Below are 19,588 nucleotides of genomic sequence, written 5' to 3'. Positions count from 1 at the left end.
ATATATATATATTATTAAAAAGAAAAAAGAAAGAAGGCTGCGCGTAAAAGAGTGGGAGAGTGGGAGAGAAAATCCCAGTAAGTGTGGTAGTGGGAGGATATTTAATTTAAATTGTTTAAATTAAAAATTTTCTCTCATATAGGTGAATGCTAATATATATATATTATTAAAAAGAAAAAAGAAAGAAGGCTGCGCGTAAAAGAGTGGGAGAGTGGGAGAGAAAATCCCAGTAAGTGTGGTAGTGGGAGGATATTTAATTTAAATTGTTTAAATTAAAAATTTTCTCTCATATAGGTGAATGCTAGAGTGATGGATGTACTAGCAGTATCTTCTCTGAAATATCGACTGTTGTTGACAGTGAAGATGTTATATAGTCCATAAGAGAAATGTCTCACATTATATAACTAAAAATTAAAGACTCTGATCCTTATCTGACAAGATAAGATCTACACTATTGACCTTTAGATTTATTTTACAATGGACACAAACTTTTGAGATAAAGCGGATTCTTAACTATTCCGCTTGTGGCTAAATAGGTAAAAGACAAAACCACTGGATCTTAAGCTTAGACGTTCTGATGTGCAGGGTCCTCTACTAGAGACAAGCACAGAGCATACTTGTTAGGATGAGGAGTGATTACAGTATAAGAGAGGGAACTTAGAATTTCAGAGATGAAGCAAAGAAGTTTAGAAACTCATATTTTTATTACTGAGCAAACTCTTTACAAAGTTCTCTTGGATGGAGGACTTCTGCCTCAAACAAGATAAATGTCTCGCCTTATATAGCTGAGGCTAAGAACTAAAGACTCTAATCCTTATCTGACAAGATAAGATCCACACTATTAAAGCTACACCAGAATCATAAGCCCATCCATACAGCTGATCCGACTTTCATCTGGTTTGAAGATGGACAAGTGAAAACTGTCTTTAAGCTCCCTGACGAAAGTTCTAGCACAACTCCGTCCATGATGATCACACCAGTCTCAATAGAAGAAGATATCCCTGTTGCCTCTTTTGCAGTAGATGGATCCAAAGTCTTTACATACAAAATTGATGGAGAAAAACAATACAGAGAAAAAGATAGCAGATACTTTTAAGAAAAGTGAGTGATAGTCATAGGTGATCTTCTCATTCATTATTCTCATGTGTTTAGAAATCTATTTGAACGTCCACTCGTTCAACTTCACATTGATCCAGAGATACATTAAGAAGGAGCCGTGGTGTTCTTAAAATTTAAAGTTTAAGACGGTGTTAGAGGAGTTTAAGATTAACGTCATACTCGAACGACTGTAAATTTCTTTTTCTTCTCTTTGATTTCTTCATAGTTAAATTAACATGAAATAATGATCGCATTAAATTTTAATTTATGTGATTCGATCGATATCAAACTTCTGCATAATTTTTTTTTAAAAAAATTCAGTTTGAGAAACTAACACTTTTAACTGTAAAAACTTAGAACTAAAAATTTAAATTAGTAAAATGAACGAGACGTAAGTATAATAAGAAAATCAAGCAAAACTTATAGCATTTTCTAGTAATAAAACTTTATTATGTAAGCCACTTATTCCTCACTACTTGAATTTGTATTATATATCATCGTTTTCTTCTATAGGATTTGATGACTAATTTTCTTTTAGAGAACCGTTCAACATTTTTTTTTTTTTTTTAGAAAAAAGGAGAGGCTTAAAGAAAGAGAGGGAACAGGAAACTGGAAAATGATGAAAGAAAAGTAAGACAAAGTCAAAGAATAAAGAAGCGAGTTTTTTTATGTTCTCTCCTTTTTAAAAACATGAGTGTTTTTTATTTTTTAAATGTTATATCTGTTAATCATATTAAATTAAAAAAATATATAAAACATATAAATTTTAATACAGATTTAATTGATTAATACCCTTTAATTAATATAGTTATGCGAGATTCTCTGATACGTCAGGCCGACCAGTAAGCCATGTTTTTTTAACTATTGAATATGCGTACTTTTTGACTTTTATGTGATTTTATGCTGATAAAACGGTTAAAAAATATGTCTACTGGTATATTAACGTACAAGAGAAAATCTCGTTAATTATTAGACTAAAAGGATATTAATCAAAAGTAAGAAATAAAAATCTAGAGTCATGTCTTTCCCTTAAAGCTTTATTAATATATATATAGACAAGTTTTCAATGATTACGTTTCCATCAATAGTTACTATTAAAGACGTGATGTGATAAGTCATATTTTACATAAAGAGTTATCAATAGATATACATATAGATGAATTTTTAATTATTATGTTTCTTTCAATAGTTACCATCAAATATAAAAATAGAACAATAATAAAACGTATGCTACAAATAGTACAGAAAATAATAAAATAGTCACAAATAATGTAGGAGACGTGGAAAAAAGTTCTACTATACTTCATTGAGTCGTGACCCAATTTACGTCCATTTAACAAAACCATATCCATAAAAGAGCTCAAAGATCAAAATTAACATATTATGCCCCAACTGCAACTAATGCTAATACTAGATCCAAAAAACACCTATAATGCAACTACACGACTTGAAACTACTTTTAAGAACACCATAAAACTAAGCGGAAGATCTTCTCAACTTGTACCATCTTTTTCCTCTACAAATCTAATCTTCTTGCCGCCACAATTGATACGAAAAAAACACCTACAGCTTGTCTTCGAACTCCGACAGTGGAGTAATCTGCTCCTTCAAACCCTTCCTCTTGCGGATATCGGTAACCAGAGTGGCTGCCTGAGATCCAGCCTCCAATGGGTCAGATGGCATCACATCCCAGTGGTCAAAAACAGACTGTGGGAAAGCCTGTCCTGACGTTGCAGCTCTCAAAGTGCTTGAAAAACCAAACGACTCGACGACTGGCATGTATGCCTTGATGTTGTAAAGTGGGGTACCAGGTCTCTGGATTTCCTCAAAGACATGTCCACGTTTCTGGTTAAGAACACTGTAGATACCACCAAGAGCCTGCTCCGGAGCTTGGATTTCGACCAGGTATACGGGCTCAAGAAGCCTGGGCTTGGCCGTGAGCTGGGAAGCATAGATAACCCTTCGAGCAGTTGGAATAATCTGGCCACCACCTCTGTGGATGGCATCAGCGTGGAGAACCACGTCACAGACTTCAAAGCAGATGCCCCTCATGTTCTCCTCAGCCAAGGCACCTTCCTTGGATGCCCACTGGAAACCAGCAACGACAGAATCCTTGATTTCATTAAGGTATTGAACACCCTTGCACATATCAACGACCATGTTTGGACCAGTAGTCTCAGGGCCAAAGCACCAAATCTTCTTAGCGAGATCCTTGTCCCAGCCAAACTTCTCAGATAAGATCTTGGAACGGACTTTAGGATCATCCCTTGGCCCAATAGCGCCGTCATCAATAGCCTCGGCGAGCCCCTCCTCCATGGGTCTTGCCTCCATGTACAAACGGTTGTGCTTGTTGGGCGATTTGCTCATCACCACACGGAATGACTTTTCGAGGACAGTCTCGCGGAAGGACACAACTGGATCAGAAACTATAATTTCAGCACCATGCATGTACTCTTCCTGAAGATCCTTCAAGCAAATCTCCAGATGGAGTTCACCAGCCCCAGCAATAATGTGCTCTCCAGATTCCTCCATCGTACACAGCACCATAGGATCTGACTTGGCCAAACGCTTCAGACCTTCAACAAGTTTGGGAAGGTCAGACGCAACTTTGCACTTGACTGCCACACGCACGACAGGAGAGACAGAGAACTTCATGGCCTTGATCGGGTGTGCATCAACTTCCTTCTCATTTGTCAAGGTAGCATTCTTGGTAATAAACTGATCCAAACCAACCATGGCAACAGTATTACCACAAGGGACATCCTCAACGGTTTCTTGTTTCTTTCCCATCCAAATGACAGTTCTCTGAACACTCTTGAGATACAAATCTTTCTTCTCCCCAGGAACATAGTTCGGACCCATGATTCTAACCTTCAAACCAGTTGAGACTTTTCCTGAGAAGACACGGCCGAAGGCAAAGAACCTACCCTTATCAGATGCAGGAATCATCTTTGATACATAGAGCATAAGGGGTCCATTAGGATCACAATTCCTAATAGCAGTGGCATAAGCATCATCAAGGGGACCGTCATACAAGTTTTCCACACGATACTTTTGAGCCGTTGCAGGCGAGGGAAGGTGATAGACCATCATCTCCAAGAGAGCACTACTGGCAGGGAGCCATGTCTGCATGACTCGCTTCATCAATGCCTTCCCCATAAGATCCTTCTCCTCGGCCTTCAAGGTGGCACCAACCTTCTTCAGCATAGGCCACAACTTATCTTTTTGGTCATTCATACAGGTATTAATGATCTGCTTGATAGGTTCGTAACAGAACTGAACAAAACCACGCTTGCAAGTAGGAGAACCGGTATTTTTGTCGGTCCACTTCTTGGTAGCAGTGTCGAAGAAGTTTTCCCCCCAGAGACGTTCCATCATTTTTGACTCATCCACGCCAAACTTGGAGGCATACGCTTTGGCAAAGTTGGACAGAGTAAATGCCCAACCATGCAAACCGGCAGAGAAAGCTACTGTTCCTTTCTCGGGATAGACCTGAACATCTCCAAGGAGAGAATCTTCATAAGTAGCCATAATAACATTAGCATTCTCAATAACCCTCTGGAAAGTTTGGTAAGCTTCCTCTCCTTCCACCTGCAGCTCAAGGAAACACCTGTCCATCTTGTTAACGGTCAACACAGGCCTAATCCTTTCACCAAGAGCCTGACGGAGCACAGTCTCAGTTTGGACACAAACACCCTCAACACAATCAACCACCACAAGAGCCCCATCGGTAATACGAAGAGCAGCCGTGACCTCTGATGAGAAGTCAACGTGCCCGGGGGAATCGATGAGATTGATAAGGTATTCATTACCTTCTCTCTCCCCTTTAAAATTCTTCAGAGCCTCATCAGTCATCTCATAGTAGAGAGAGATACCAGTGGATTTAATGGTAATGCCACGTTCTGCCTCATCCGCACGGGTATCTGTCATCCGGACATCACCAGCAACTTCTTGCGCAATAATACCAGCAGCAGCCACCAAAGAATCGGTGAGAGTTGATTTTCCTGAGACAAGAAAAAAAAAAAAGAAAAAAACCATAAGAATGCACTTGGCAATTATAAGTAAAATTAAGAAAAGCTAAGAAATCGAATGAGTTCTAATTCATACAGTACTCCACTGCTAAAATAATTTTGCAGCTAAATGAAGCACCACGCCGATGCTTTACGTATGCATAAGTTGAATAACATCCTTATGTAAACTTGAAGTTAAGACTGTTAATCTGATGCTAAACTAACTATAAAAAAAATATTAAAAAAAATTCATTACAAATACCAATACTATCAAACAGAAAATCACAAACATCTGTCGGCACAACATAAGTTTAGACCATTGCTCTCACATCTATACTATAGCATCTACAAAGCCGGTGCAATATGTGGCCACAGCCAGAAAAAGCACGAAAGACACAGAACATACCATGGTCGACATGCGCAATAACGGACATATTCCGAATATTGTGTTTCAAGTCCATAATCTTCCGCATCTCCTCTGCTGTAAACTTCACCTGCACAAACAAACAAATTCAACCATTACATTCATATCGAGCACAGAGTGAAGCAGTTCTGCGAAGTCACTAATTCAAATTCATGCTCAAACCGCTTACCATCTTGACTAGCTCTTAAGTATGACAACAAAAATGATCCTGCAAACCAAAGACAACCGAAACAATTCAGGTTAGGATAGAAAAACAAAAAACAAGTAAAAAACTCACCAGCTTCCCAACTTTTGATTATTTTATATATATATATATATATATGTATGTATAACAACATATGTATAATAGTATTGGCAGAAAACGCTAATATTCCATCTAAGACGGTCTTTTTGAAACCAATTTTACATGGAAAAATATCAGAAGCCGAAATATACTACAGATCGGAACACAGAAATCCAACAAAGATGAGCAAGAAAACCCCAACCTGAAAGAACCTGAGAAAAGCAGAAAGAGAGAGAGAAGAGAGAGATAGAGAGAGATTAAGAAGCAGGCTTCAGCCTCCTGAATGAGAGTCAAGAGACGAGGCGCGAATGAAAAATACAACGCGGCTGTCATCAAACCTGTTCTTGATCAAAATGACGTGTCCAATACTTGCGCACCAAGTCTTAGGACTTGGCAACCACGTCACGGATTTTTTTTTTTTTTTTTTGACTAGAAAGGTTTAAATAAAAAATAGTAAAAAATAATAAAAAAAGATTTCCTTTTATTTTCTCATAGATAGTAGCTTTTTTATTTATTTTTTTTTTGCCGAAAATTTTTAGCCAATTTTCTAACGCAAGAATCAACATGGTGTTATGCTAGGCAGTTAGTTTATACTTTACACCATCAATATCAAATTTCATCAACAGGCATGAAGATTTATGTTTTATGTCGTCCCTTTCTCCTGCTATACATCAACATCGTTTGGAACATTCTAATATTAATTGTGTTTGGAGTGGTTGAGTTTGGGTTAAGTTTTTAATTCATGGATAATGTCGAGAATTTAAAATATGAACAAATGAATAAACAATATCCTTCCCCCTCACCCTGTAATCCACGTCGAGAAATTAAAATATGAACAATATCCTCATCTAGTTCCATGTCGAGACTTCAAAATCTGAACAATTTCATCAAAATAGCCGCACAATCAGTTAGTGGTTTGAACCCCGGTCAAGTTCAAAACTTCAAATGCCGTTGGATTTATGGAGGTGATCTTTAAACCTTGATATGTATATAATAATTGGCATACATGAATCGCTGTTATATTGAATTTTATGATCATAATGTATTCTAATTCCAATATGTTGTCAAGCTTTCATTTAGTACAGATATGGGTATCTTTACAATAAAAAATTTTCTTTATTTAAAATCTTTTTTTTTTTTTTTGGACTTTTGCCCTATATTGTAAGGGTGAATCTCGAAAAATATAAAAGATCTCCAAACCTTACATATGGCTTTTATTGAATACAACTTTCCACACAATTCTATATGTTGTATCTATGAGATTATGGAATTCTATATACTCAATGGGATGTGATTTGTAAACAGAGAATGGGATCTCTCAAAGAGCTAGCGAGTGATAAACAAAGCAGTGGCTCAAATCCTCATTTAAAATCATCAAACCCCGATACACGCGCAAGCAGGGCCATGCAAAATGCATATGCGCAAGCGCATGCGTGCAACAGCAAGGCCCTGTGAATGCATATGCACAAGCGCAAGCATGAAACCGCGGTGAAAGCTTCAAAGAGTAGAAGAAACAAAAGGATCAATCAAACTAAATTGAACCTCAAATGAGTTGATTTCATTTACCAAAATCGCGAAAGATCATTCCCTCCCGAAGAACGGAGGACATAAAAGTCAAAAAAGAAAAGCAACTGTAGGCTCAGAGTCAGATATAACATTATACACAGTCCCCATACTCCTAAAAGCTTTCTAGGAATGACAAAAGATTTGATGGGAGAATCGGATGAAAACAAAACCAACATGGGAAACAAACACCTATACCCTCTATACATTCACTAATCCAAAATCTTATGTACTAAAATTACAAACGAATTGAAGACAAGATGCGACCTACCTCACCTTAATACACCACATGCGCAAGAATACATAGCTATTTAAGGCGAAATTTGAACCCACCTCTTCTATAACAGAAGTGAGCTACATCCAACAGGAACCGTAATTTAAGCGCCAAACTGCGCAAGCTTTTCCTCTGTCCCTCTTCAAGTCTATTCAAAACCGCACATGCTTAGAAATTCACTTAATGAAATGAGCTTGAGTGATCTGCTTTTTTTTTTTTCCTTCTTTTTTTTTCGTGGGGGGCCTAGTTATAAATTTTCACAGGCTTCTCGAATGTGTGGCGATTCTGCAAAATTGAAGCAAGGAGATAAATAGCAATATCCATCTGAAGCTACTAAAAGAACTTTCTTGAACACCAACGTTTAGGTAATTCCCATTTTTCAATCTCTCTTCCCAGCGCACACAGGCAAAAAGATAAATTAAATAAATGATAAAAAAAAAAAAAGAACAACAACAATAGAGCAAGAGTAATTTCTAGGACTACAAGGCCCTCCCTGTTCAGTATAAATTTTAAACTCATTAGGAAACAGAATTTAATGTCACTGGTTAAAGAAGTAGCTCCTCTGAATATGAAGCATCTATAGAACTTGGATAAATTTTGAATTACTTGTCATCCTTATAGAATAGCATCTAATCGTGACTGGACCTAAGTATCATACAGAATACAAGCAGAAAAAACGTTGTAACTATAATCTTTGCTATGCAAAACCACTGACCAGCGGTCATAAACTACTCAGTAAAAAGGAAGATTATACCAACACCAAAAACCATGTTCAATGCACCATCTTCCCAAAAGTATATTCACGAGTTTATTGTTCAAATAACTCTCAACAGTTAAACAGATTAAAACCCATGTCAAGGACAGAGACACATTTAACAAATTCATACCTGATTGGCCGTGTACGACCTTTTGGGAGCATTGTCAGTGTGTTCTAGTCCAAGATACTGTTCCCAAGCCCCATATACATCCCTCCTCTGAAAAGTTACATTAAAATGAACTTAACAATTAATAAGTGAGCCATTGTAATTTTCAGGAAGATTTATGAGAGAGACAGAGAGAGAGGATTAACAAACCTGAAATCGACTGGCAACAATATCATTGTCCTGGAGGTATTCAGGACGACCAAGTGATAAAAATGCAAACTTCCACTGGGAATAAAAATAATTTAACAAAAAGATGAGCTAAGGTTACAATAAGAAAGGGGCAAATTATGTTTCTCCTGATCACATTGTATCATAATAACGTTCAAAAAAATGAACACAAAGGTAAAGGAAAGAAGATAATACCTTCGCAAACTCATCATCAGGGACTTGCAGCTTTTTCTGTATTCTAACTTTTACTTCAGCTAAAGTCTCATCTTCACGAATTACCAAGAAAAATGGCTCTCCAAAATTTTGCACTTGCTGCTAAATGCAAATTTGAAAAAGGGGTAAAACGTTTACATACAAGAATACACATATCATATTATTCACTGCCAAAAGAGATAAGAGAGAGAAGATGTGTATCACCTGGTTCTGAGCCGTGTCCTTCATGAAATGATAAACATGAATCAAACGATCATGAGGACCAAAGTTTTTCTCCTCTTCAGGGATCTGTAGAACGAAAAATAAAGTTATATATCTGTAGAACAAAGTTTTTATCATAAATTAGTAATTTAGAAACAGATATCTGGATCAGGAATTATCTTTCATAGTTTAAAGAGGTAAATGTATACAAGAAAAGACTCAGAAAAAGACATCGTCCCATTCTAAGCCAAACCAGCTAAGAGGGAAACAAAGTTACCTCTTCTGCACGCAATGTCCAGTATTGATCATTAATATTCTCAATCTTTTCAGTGAGCGGAAAAATCTGCAAGCAAACAATAGAAGAATCATTTAGAATTATGCAGAACTTCAAACTACGAGGTTGCATTTAAATAAATCTTCAGAAAGTACTGGGAACATCCAACCACAAATGAGCTCAGATCATTGTATACACGGATATAATAACATAATGCACTTCACCGATTTGGAGTAAAATAAAAATCTAATTGTATAGGAACATGCTTTAGATAAATAAAAATCTAATTCTACATCATTTAGAATTATGTAGAACTTCAAACTAAGAGGTTGCATTTAAATAAATCTTCAGAAAGTACTGGGAACATCCAACCACAAATGAGCTCAGATCATTGTATACATGGATATAATAACATAGTACGCTTCACCAATTTGGAGTAAAATAAAAATCTAATTGTATAGGAACATGCTCATTTTTCATGCATCTAAACCAACCCTCCCCAACACACACACACACACCAAAAAAAACAAAAAAAAAAAACAAAAAAAAAGGAAGAAGAGAAGATAAAAGGAAGAAAATTCACTAAATGGTGGAGAAGAAATCCATCTTTATGAACTTAATACTAGGAACACTTAATGGAATTTCATCAGATACCTTATAGATCTTGTGATAGAAAACTTCAAGCAATCTGATTTCTGCATTAGGATGAGACAGTTCCACCTGTTTCAAATAAGAAACAAAATAACATTGTTTTCTTTAATTCATATAACAGAAAACTTAAGGCAGAGACAACCACCAACGTGAACAAAGGGAGAGAGGAAAGTAACAAAGAAAACCTCTCATCACAACTTTTAAAATATTTTCAGAATTTTTTTTTTTAATAATCTCGTGGCCAATTTTTTTATTTTTATTTATTTATTTATTTTACACAATGCTCGAGCCCGCGTCCTCCTAAACCCAAGCGCAACAAACCTGCCCCATGCTCGTTTGACCCAGTGAACACTTTAGGAATGATTTAGTCATGAGTTAGAGAGAGACCCCAAAATTTTGATAATATTTCAGTTTGGAAGCACAAAAGGTCACAAAGAGACTTTTACCTTCGTTTTAAGGTCATTGATCACGTCACCTACAGTGCTCTGCTTTGGCAATCTAACAGTATGAATCACGACCTGAGAACACAAAATTGAGGATCTATGATAACCTGAAAATACCAATACTGGCAGTACTTCCATTTTAAATTAAATGAGATGTAATGTAATCAGCACTCACTTCATCCTTGGTAGCATGATGGAAAGCAACCTTCAAAGTTTTAAGGCCTTGCAGTTCCGGAAGAGGGATATCCAATATTTCATAATAGAGAATATCAGAAGTCTGAACAAATAAAGAAAACATTTTGCACGAAATCAGGACACAGATGAACAGACAAAAAACAAAGAAAAGAGAAGATATCAATAGTGAGAAACAAAAACCTGATTGTAGTGCACCAGCATGTCAGACAGATGGTCTACTCCTCGAAACTTGATAGGTTGAGGTTTAGGTTGCTGGGAGTAACAGTTGTGAGATGTGAGCCTGATTTTTGAAGGATCATCCAACCCAAGATGTTGAGCAACTCTCTCAACAACATCATCATAGGTGTGAAGCTTTGACCTAAAGAAAAGAAAGCGCACCAAAGAATTTGCAATGTGAGATAATCAAAATTAATCACCCACAATATAACTCTAGAAAGTTGCTAATGAGGAACTTACAACTCGAGACAGAACTCATCTTCCTTTGGTTTCTCAAGAGAACGAAAGCGAACAACCTAATAAAAAAAAATGATAATATGATCAAATACATAATAAAGAGAGAGAAACACCATACTTGCAATTAATCAACAAAAGCTCAAGATGTCAGCACTTCTTCCTCAGTTCAAATATGAAATATATATTCCACCTTAAAAATTCATGTGTGACTATGCACGTAAGCAATTTGAATCCTATCAAGAAAAGCGCTGAAAACAAGTACCATAACAAATGAAGAAGAAAATGTGACAATCCAAAAGCCATTTCTTAACTTTGAGAAGTGAGGGGGAGAGGATGAAAATGCTTTCTTTCATTACGTTATTCACAACGAATTTTCGTAGAGATACTGAGCCTTAAACCCATATGCCATGTAGTGTTTGTCTTATAGATTCTTAGAAACTCCAAACTAGTTATAGGTATGAATGTCTTAGAAAAGAACTGAAGAACAACGGTCATCTGTGATAATGCCGAATTAAAAATAAAATGACTCCACAATCAGACCGAATAAACTTGCAGATACACACAAATACACACTGAAGAAACATCGATACCAATCTTCAATTAACAGAATACATGACATACCTGACGATTACGGACATACTCCAAGAATGAGGGAACATCAGGATAGCGGCACTGTTCACTACTTCCAACTTGAGGAGATTTCTGAAAGCAAATGATGTCCCCATCTTCAAGCTGAAAAACAGAGGCATGTTGGAGTAAGACTACCAAAAACCTAAATGAATAAGAATATACTTCCCCAAAATTAATCACTACCTGACTAGCACGAAAAGTGGCCTTCTTGTCAATGTGTTCACACATGACGTTAGGTTCAAACTTTATTTCCTGAATAACCAAGTATAGGCAATATAATTGGGTGATAAATGAAGAATTCAGTACTTGTATATATTAAAAGAAAAACGTGTGTGCGTGCATACACGGAAAAAAAAAACGAAAGAAGAGCCAGAAAATAACCTCAAAAAGTTCAATTTCTTCATCAGCACTGAAACCAGCCATTTCATTTAACTTTGTCAATATCTCAGCAGGCTTTCCAGTTCCCTTTACAAACAGCCTCCCGACATACCTGATGCATGAAAGGAATGATGAGTATACATGCAACTCAAATTTGGAGTGAAGATGGTGGAGAGAAAGAGACTAAGAGAGTACCGCAGTTCCTCTTTCACAGGGTCATAAAGTTTAAAGAATAGAAGAATCTCCTCTTTAGTCTTTTCTGGAGTAGCAACAGGTCGCATATCCTGAATAATTGTAAAGGTTAGGAAGGGTAAAATGGCATGGTAAAAATGGGCGTGCCAGCAAAAAAGATTTGAAAAGTTTCAACACAAGTCTGGCTTGAAGAAACAGGAGGTAAAACTCGTGAATAGTTTGGTTGAAAACATTACCGGACCAAGTTCTACTTCCAGAAACAACTTCAGCTCTGCATTATTTGCCTTGTTGGATACTTCTCGTAATTGCCCAACCTACATAATCAGATTCTTGTCACAAATACAGCAGTTGCCACTTCTCAAACAGTTAAGATACATACTAGAATGAAGCAATGCCTGAGAAAAAGATGCATCAGAACTCATAGACAAACTAGAATGCAACGTATGAAGACATGAAACACATAAAAAGACTTACAGATTGTGTTTCCTCCAAAGGTGTCAGTGGTCGATTTGGCCTATATGTATGGTTTTGGCGCTTGGCCCACAACCAGAACCGTTGAAATTGCACCGGTATGCCAAACTCTTTGGCAACCTCTTCCTGAAGGAAAGCTGAAGATTAGAATAATAGCAATGTAACAGGCTCAAGAAAATTCTAAGCTACATAGAATTACCAAACTGGTGAATCAAAGTTCAATTGCAATATGAATAAGTATATTCAAGCGTGTTAGATTGTGGGTGTGTTATGCTTGCAAATTGCAAATGCGTACATGAATGCATGTTGTGCATAACACGGATATATCTGGGAAAAAAAGGCGTTATTTTGGTGTTTTGTGGGGATTTTGTTTTTGCTTTTTTTTTTTTTTTACTCAAGTATAAAGACTGTTAATATTTTTAGGACAACAATAAAATATTGACATAGTAACCGTGCCGTTTCTTTTTGAAAATGACAACAACAATAAATTAGAGCCCTGCAGGAATTAGGTCGCGAAATTTCTTGTCATTCTTTATTTACTAAATGATAACTCCCATGAAACTTAAAAAAATACGCCAATTTCCACAACAATGTATGAAAACGAAACAAAAACTATAAAAACGGAGACCTTTAAATTAATCCACCATAGTACTAAAAAACATAGAGAAAAGAAGAAACTCCACCATGATACAACTTCAACAATCAAATAAAAAATATGAAGGACATTACCTTAAATATATTAAAGGGCATCTGCTTTTGAATACGAAAACTACGAACTTTGTCATGATCCACAAGATCGAAGTATATATCCTTTCCTATCTGTTCAAGTAGGTCCTCATTACGTGCAACCTAGAAGCTCCCAAATATATATATATATATACATATATATATATATATATCCAAGTTAGATCATGTTTCAATATATCACGCAAACCAAGAAGAAACAAAAGCGAGACTAGTGGAAGGTGTCAAAAATCTTGCAAGGTTCTGACCTTTATAATGGTATAAAGGTGTGCTTCAGCTTTTTCCTTTCTCTTTAGCTCCTTTTCTTCTTGTTCTTTCTTCAACCTTATCTGCAATGTGGTAAGTTAGTAACACTACATAGCACTTTCTTTCTTGCAAATACAAATTGACAATTTAGATCATAGATACATATCAATCATCTTACCCTCAGGTGTTCAGCAATATCCTTCTCATCAACATTACAAATTATTTTCTCCTTGTCACTCTCCCGTATATAAACAAGCATATAAGCATTTGAATATTTTGTAAATTTAAATGGAGCATTGTTGAAGCCAGGATTTGTCTGTGGTAGCTGTTGAAAGTCGTAAGTAAAAGCATCAACATAAGAATGAAGAAAACTATCAAATAAAAACAGGAAAAAAAAAAAAAAAAGAAGCAATCTCCACGAAACCTTTACCTCTTCTTCACCACCATATTGTTCCTCTAATGCCCTTTTCATATCTTCTTTTGTTACCCGTTCATCATCAAATTTAAACCTTACAGTAACAAATGCAACGCATGTTAACATCTGAGTTAAGAAAAAAAACAAAATATGAACAGCCCCCACGCAAGAGGCAGGGGGAAGATCTCAGATAGGAAAATTCAACGCAACTTATTTCCCCAAAAGAATCAAAAATTTCTATTCAAAGAAAAATAAATATAAAAACGTAGAATGGGGACCAGAAGTACACAACTAAAAACAACTAAAAAACAGTTTGAAAATGCCACTTAAGCACTTATTAAAGAACACTCAGAAACTCCAACTCTCCTGTTGGCATGTATGCATGACAAAGCTCAAGAAGCACCAAGGTGGAAGCAGGTAGATGTTTTTTTCTACCTTTTTAGCACTTCAAGAAGCATCTAATATTTTATCCTCAAGAAAATTTTCATGTGAGTCCTGCTTACAAACCACAATTTTGGTTATATGCTATTTTCAAATGACCAAAATTGTGATTTGAAGACAGAATTTTATTTTCAAATGACCAAAATTGTGATTTGAAGACAGAATTTCATGAAACCAGATTTCTTTCTTCAAAAAGATCATGAAAGGAGATATGCACACATAAATTCACAATATATGCAGGAACTCGTGTCAAGAGAGTATGTGTTAACCCGAATATCTGAAGATAATTTTTTTATATAAAAAACACCAATTTTAGTCATGTGCTTTTTTAATCAAAGCCTGCCAAAAATGAAATAAAAACATAAGTAAAGAAAGGGGAAAAATATTCATTCAAGAAATTAGTTCAGTTCCTTTTCCAAGAATAGTAGCTGAAAAGATGATCACAAGATACAATTTTCTGATCTTGTAAACCCGACTTCAGGCAAATCAGATTTTAAAGAAGACTTCTAGCACTAACTTTTGATATTAGGGTTGGAGCTTTTGTGGAACAAATACTAGTTTAGGAAATAGTTCTTAATCAAAGTAACTGAAAAATCTCCACTTTCTCACTTAGAAAGTTAGGTCAGCCACAGAGTTGCAAAGACAAATGTCAGGACAGTAGAACACAACACATACCACTGATCAGATAAAGTTGGCCTGATATAAGCGTAGTAGTGTCCACCATGCACTCCCCCACTGTGTACCAAAACACTGCAAACAAGGTCATAGTTGTCAAAAAAAAAAATCACATATACCAAAAGTGCTTTTTTTTATTTATTTATCAAAAAAGAAGACCCCAAAAAATCAAGTGTGACTTATCACAATAATCTACCTACAACCACGAGACCGACCTAACTTGCACTCGTGGAAAGAAATATGCAAAATGCCACATTAAACGATGGACATTTGACAAATTCACCTCACATATGATGCATACCTCACCTGTCGTCATAAAGAATAAATGTACGCGTGATGTCATGTAAGGAGCACGTGATCAGATGTATTAATATAATAGCAAAACATGTCCTCACACTACGCCCACACATTCAATTTCGTGCAAAGTTTCGACACGAAAATTGTGATTACCATTAACACAATTATGCAAGATGCAATTTGAAATATCAATATGATCATATGGACTATGCAAACTATTTTGATTAAACTTCAAGATAACTTTCTCTTAACCTTTTACCCAAGATCAGTATAATGCCTCCCACAAGTGATGCAGATGTTTAAAGTACGTCATCAAATATATTGGTAGAACATAATTAATAAACAGTACAGCCAAAAATACATCTGACAGTATCGAACTAACAATTTATGTATGACAAAGCAGATGCTACGTCAATAAAACAAAATGACCAATACCTATGAAGAGTGTAAAGGTTGCGGATGCTCCTGTCAGCATCAGGTGAGAGATATTTACCACTCTCCCTATCAAGATCAAGTTGCAAAGGGAACTCATAGCGGTCATTTATCTGTTGGAAATCAGTGGAACAAGTGATTCCAGGCACATATTTAACAGCAAAATTACAAGTGCAGACAAAAGAAAAATCATCCATGTAATTGTGATGACAAATACAGTTTGATAAGCAAATATGAACTACTTGAATATTCTTTGATATTATAGATAAATTAGTCCGACTGAAATAAAATTATTAATCAGTTTCTTTTCTCCAAGGAAATTTAGAACTTTAAACTCGGAGTATTGGTTGGGAAGACAGAACAGCCACAAACGTTACTAGAGAGAGAAGAACAAACACCACACACACACACACACACACACACACAAACCACAAAACCAAAAAACAAAAAACAAAAAACAAAAAAACAAAAACACAAGTTTTATCTGCCAATTGCTTACCTTTACCATGGTATCCCGTATAAAATCATACTCAAACCGCTTTAGCTGAAGTTGAAGGACAGGTGGAAAATCAATAAACAGAACACCTTTCCTCGCATCCTAGGGGGGAAGAAAAAGGAGAGACATCTTCAAATTCAATTTGTTTTTAAGAGAGGACAAATCAAAATACATGTGAAGGAATAAATTTTCAAATAAATAAAAATCAAATTGTTTTAGACTATTTGAACCTAATTTACCTGCAAACCATACTGTTCAGCATGGTACTTATTGTCACCTTCAAGACGCTCGACTTCCACATATTTGTCAAAAGAAGCATAAACATCCCTACAGCCCTTAACATCAAGCTGAAGATCTACATTTAAACAAAAGGAACCATAAGGCCCATAAAATAGGTGGTGACAAAGTATCTAGAACAACCTAAATTATTTACCATAAAATGATTCTTTTCTTGTTGATTTATAGTCCACATTGATGCATTCTATGTAGTTCATGTGGTGCCCTTCAAACAATTGCTGTATAGTACCCTCAACAACAGTTCCCTGGACCATCAGAACAATCCAAAATGTAGACATTAGTATTAGCATAATGTTGCAGAATTCTGAGGCCTCATATTAATACCTTCATCTTATCCTCAAGCTTTTCACAAAGAACCCTATTGAGTTCTTGGACATCATGCTGCATGAATGAATCATAAGTATCCCATCCAAAAGACTTGGTCAACTCCTTTGTTGCTACACTAGTATCACTGTACTGAAGCTTATAAAATAAACTCTGCAAAGCTAAGGGGATGCTCCCCGATGGATTATCATTCTCGGTGGTTGGCATATGATACACAGCCTGGAATAAGTATAACAATTAAATGTTTTGTGGGCTTCCTTGTAAAGAACATCGATAAGACAGATTACAAAGAGAGAGGCATATATGCTTCACCTTTCTAAAGTAAGGGATATGATACAAAGTTTGGAGAAGAGAATTCATATAGCACGTAGCTCCTTGGTTCTTAAGTCCAACATAACCAGTTTCTTTTTTAGAGTCATGTGACCAGTAATCAACAACTCTACGTACAGCAACATCAGCTTCAACTATGCATGTATCATTCACAAGATACCCTCTACCAGGATCATATAATTCACCAAGAGGCATGAATGAAGTGAATCCCCAATCACTCTCACGTGCATTGAACTGATGTTGAGTTTCTGCAAAATGCAATAAGACACAATTATAACAGGCATTATATTGTGAACACCCAAAAAAATTGTAGTAATAAATAAAGGCATATTTCTATTAAAGGAGAAAGGTAGTAAACGAGTAATGCCACCTCGTCATCATATATCACATCAGAGAATTATTATATCTCCAATTATACTTTCTTTTAGCGAGTCAGGCAATGGAACCGTCAGTTTGCAGTGTGTTGTACCCTTTAGATGTTATAATTAATATCTATCCATTTTTTATGAATACACACGCGCGCGCGCGCGCACACACACACACACATCCTTTTGCAGACAGCCTATAGCCCTATACCTTTTAGTACATTTAAGAATTGGTCCAACAGGCACCAGAATCAAAGCTTTTGTTCATAAACCATCCAGTAGTAAATTGACTCATTTGTTGCAAAATAAAACATTTCCCAGGAACCACAGTCTATGTACTTTTTAACCAGACCTTGCCAAGTTGTTTACTCTGATTTCAGTCAAAACTGATTGACATACAAATTACACTATGTTAAGAAATTTATCATTCTAAACCAAAATATAATGGACTGACTATGTCAGAAAACTTATCATCTGAACCAAAATAGAACCATGTTGGCCTGCAATAATTAGCAAACTGCATATCGCGCACACTACCATGCGCACTCTTCATTAATTTATTGACATTTAAACAACTACTTACTGAAAAATATAGTAGATAGAAAAGTACTTAATCAAATGGAACTATACTGAATACATTTCCCAAAAAAAAAAAAAAAAAGAAGCTTTTTATTAAGATACAAACTACCACGAAAAGATGACATAAATTTTCTTCAATCACTGTTTATTTATCGCCAGATTCCAAAATACCAAAGTTGAACCAATTATTAATGGCAATTCGACCATTATGACATGATCTGTAACTTAGGAAAAAAGAATCCACTAGTATTCAATTTTGTAACACGAATCATTACTAAATAAAAGTAGTGTTCTATGCGGGCTATACTAAATAGAAGTCACTCCTTTATACGAACATCAATAGCAGAGAGAATACCTTTCCTAACAGAGAATTTACTATGAACTTGATTCACAACACTCAAGCTGAACTGGGCATATCTACTCCACCCATTAGGCAAAGCACCTGAAGCAGCAACATCTAGATACATTGACAAATGATCCACATTGTTCCCTTTGGGGAAAATCAGTATCCTCCTGCAGCACATTTTAATTTAATGCAAACTCTAATGAATAAAGAATAATGATGACCAAAAGACGTAATCTACTTCCAAAATACTTTAATCAACAGAAACCAACAAGACTATATTGAATTACCATTTGTAGCCTCCAACATAAAAGACATCAGAATAGAGCTTCTTGATATTAAGCCTCGAAAAGTTATCAATTGTCCACGTGAACCGCGCTGATGGCGGATCATCCACTGGCTGGGCATCCACGGTGTTTGCAGATTCCGATTGAGCTACTACAAATAGTTAAACAAAATCAAAACCCCAGTACTTTTTTGCTTGTTAGCAACAAAGTAATGAAATTATATATTTATTGCGTTCTTCAAGAAAAGTTTGGATCTTTTACCTCGACTTAGAGGAACAGAAGCACAAGATACAAGATAACCAAGAAAAATAGCCTATATAGCATAGTACTCACAAAAATTTGTTTGTATATCTTTATTCATCAACTGAATAAAACAATTTAAGCTTGAAATAATAATAACAAAAAAGATCAACCCAATCCTTGAAATAAAAATAATTGTCTGCCATTATTTCTCAAATAAAATGCTAACCCTA

The 19,588-nt window shown here is 35.8% G+C and overlaps 2 protein-coding genes across 3 annotated transcripts in view; both read right to left on the bottom strand.

Moving 5' to 3' along the window:
• Positions 1-2,347: 2,347 nt before the first annotated feature.
• LOC112093001 (elongation factor 2-like) lies at positions 2,348-6,911 on the bottom strand. Of its 2 annotated transcripts, none has more exons than XM_024170487.1 (4): positions 6,619-6,911; positions 5,702-5,740; positions 5,515-5,602; positions 2,348-5,102 (listed from the first exon to the last, which is right to left on the bottom strand). In XM_024170487.1, exons 2-4 carry the CDS (start codon positions 5,702-5,704, stop codon positions 2,662-2,664), a joined length of 2,532 nt encoding a protein of 843 aa, XP_024026255.1. In that variant the 5' UTR covers positions 5,705-5,740; positions 6,619-6,911; the 3' UTR covers positions 2,348-2,661. The 2 variants fall into 2 exon arrangements, with proteins under 2 accessions (XP_024026255.1, XP_024026254.1); XM_024170486.1 differs by lacking the exon at positions 6,619-6,911 and adding an exon at positions 6,018-6,138.
• Positions 6,912-7,347: 436 nt separating this feature from the next.
• LOC21403132 (ubiquitin carboxyl-terminal hydrolase 12) overlaps positions 7,348-19,588 on the bottom strand; it is a 12,967-nt gene continuing 726 nt past the window's right edge. The window contains exons 3-32 of the mRNA XM_024170502.1: positions 19,119-19,266; positions 18,841-18,998; positions 17,524-17,789; positions 17,212-17,430; positions 17,024-17,132; positions 16,830-16,945; positions 16,594-16,692; positions 16,098-16,207; positions 15,366-15,440; positions 14,265-14,343; positions 14,013-14,159; positions 13,837-13,917; positions 13,574-13,693; positions 12,848-12,970; positions 12,610-12,687; positions 12,377-12,465; positions 12,185-12,293; positions 11,987-12,055; positions 11,795-11,905; positions 11,177-11,232; positions 10,901-11,078; positions 10,701-10,802; positions 10,529-10,600; positions 10,086-10,151; positions 9,435-9,500; positions 9,161-9,244; positions 8,939-9,055; positions 8,726-8,800; positions 8,540-8,626; positions 7,348-7,937 (exon numbers count right to left, since the gene is read on the bottom strand). Of these exons, the coding sequence (XP_024026270.1) occupies positions 7,896-7,937; positions 8,540-8,626; positions 8,726-8,800; positions 8,939-9,055; positions 9,161-9,244; positions 9,435-9,500; positions 10,086-10,151; positions 10,529-10,600; positions 10,701-10,802; positions 10,901-11,078; positions 11,177-11,232; positions 11,795-11,905; positions 11,987-12,055; positions 12,185-12,293; positions 12,377-12,465; positions 12,610-12,687; positions 12,848-12,970; positions 13,574-13,693; positions 13,837-13,917; positions 14,013-14,159; positions 14,265-14,343; positions 15,366-15,440; positions 16,098-16,207; positions 16,594-16,692; positions 16,830-16,945; positions 17,024-17,132; positions 17,212-17,430; positions 17,524-17,789; positions 18,841-18,998; positions 19,119-19,266 (3,251 nt within the window). The 3' untranslated portion in view covers positions 7,348-7,895. The remainder of the gene's footprint in view (positions 7,938-8,539; positions 8,627-8,725; positions 8,801-8,938; positions 9,056-9,160; positions 9,245-9,434; positions 9,501-10,085; positions 10,152-10,528; positions 10,601-10,700; positions 10,803-10,900; positions 11,079-11,176; positions 11,233-11,794; positions 11,906-11,986; positions 12,056-12,184; positions 12,294-12,376; positions 12,466-12,609; positions 12,688-12,847; positions 12,971-13,573; positions 13,694-13,836; positions 13,918-14,012; positions 14,160-14,264; positions 14,344-15,365; positions 15,441-16,097; positions 16,208-16,593; positions 16,693-16,829; positions 16,946-17,023; positions 17,133-17,211; positions 17,431-17,523; positions 17,790-18,840; positions 18,999-19,118; positions 19,267-19,588) is intronic.

This window comes from Morus notabilis, unplaced genomic scaffold (genome assembly GCF_000414095.1).
Source record: "Morus notabilis unplaced genomic scaffold, ASM41409v2 Scaffold1333, whole genome shotgun sequence".
In the NCBI taxonomy this organism is placed as follows: Eukaryota; Viridiplantae; Streptophyta; class Magnoliopsida; order Rosales; family Moraceae; genus Morus; species Morus notabilis.
This window is presented reverse-complemented; position numbering and strand designations above follow the sequence as displayed.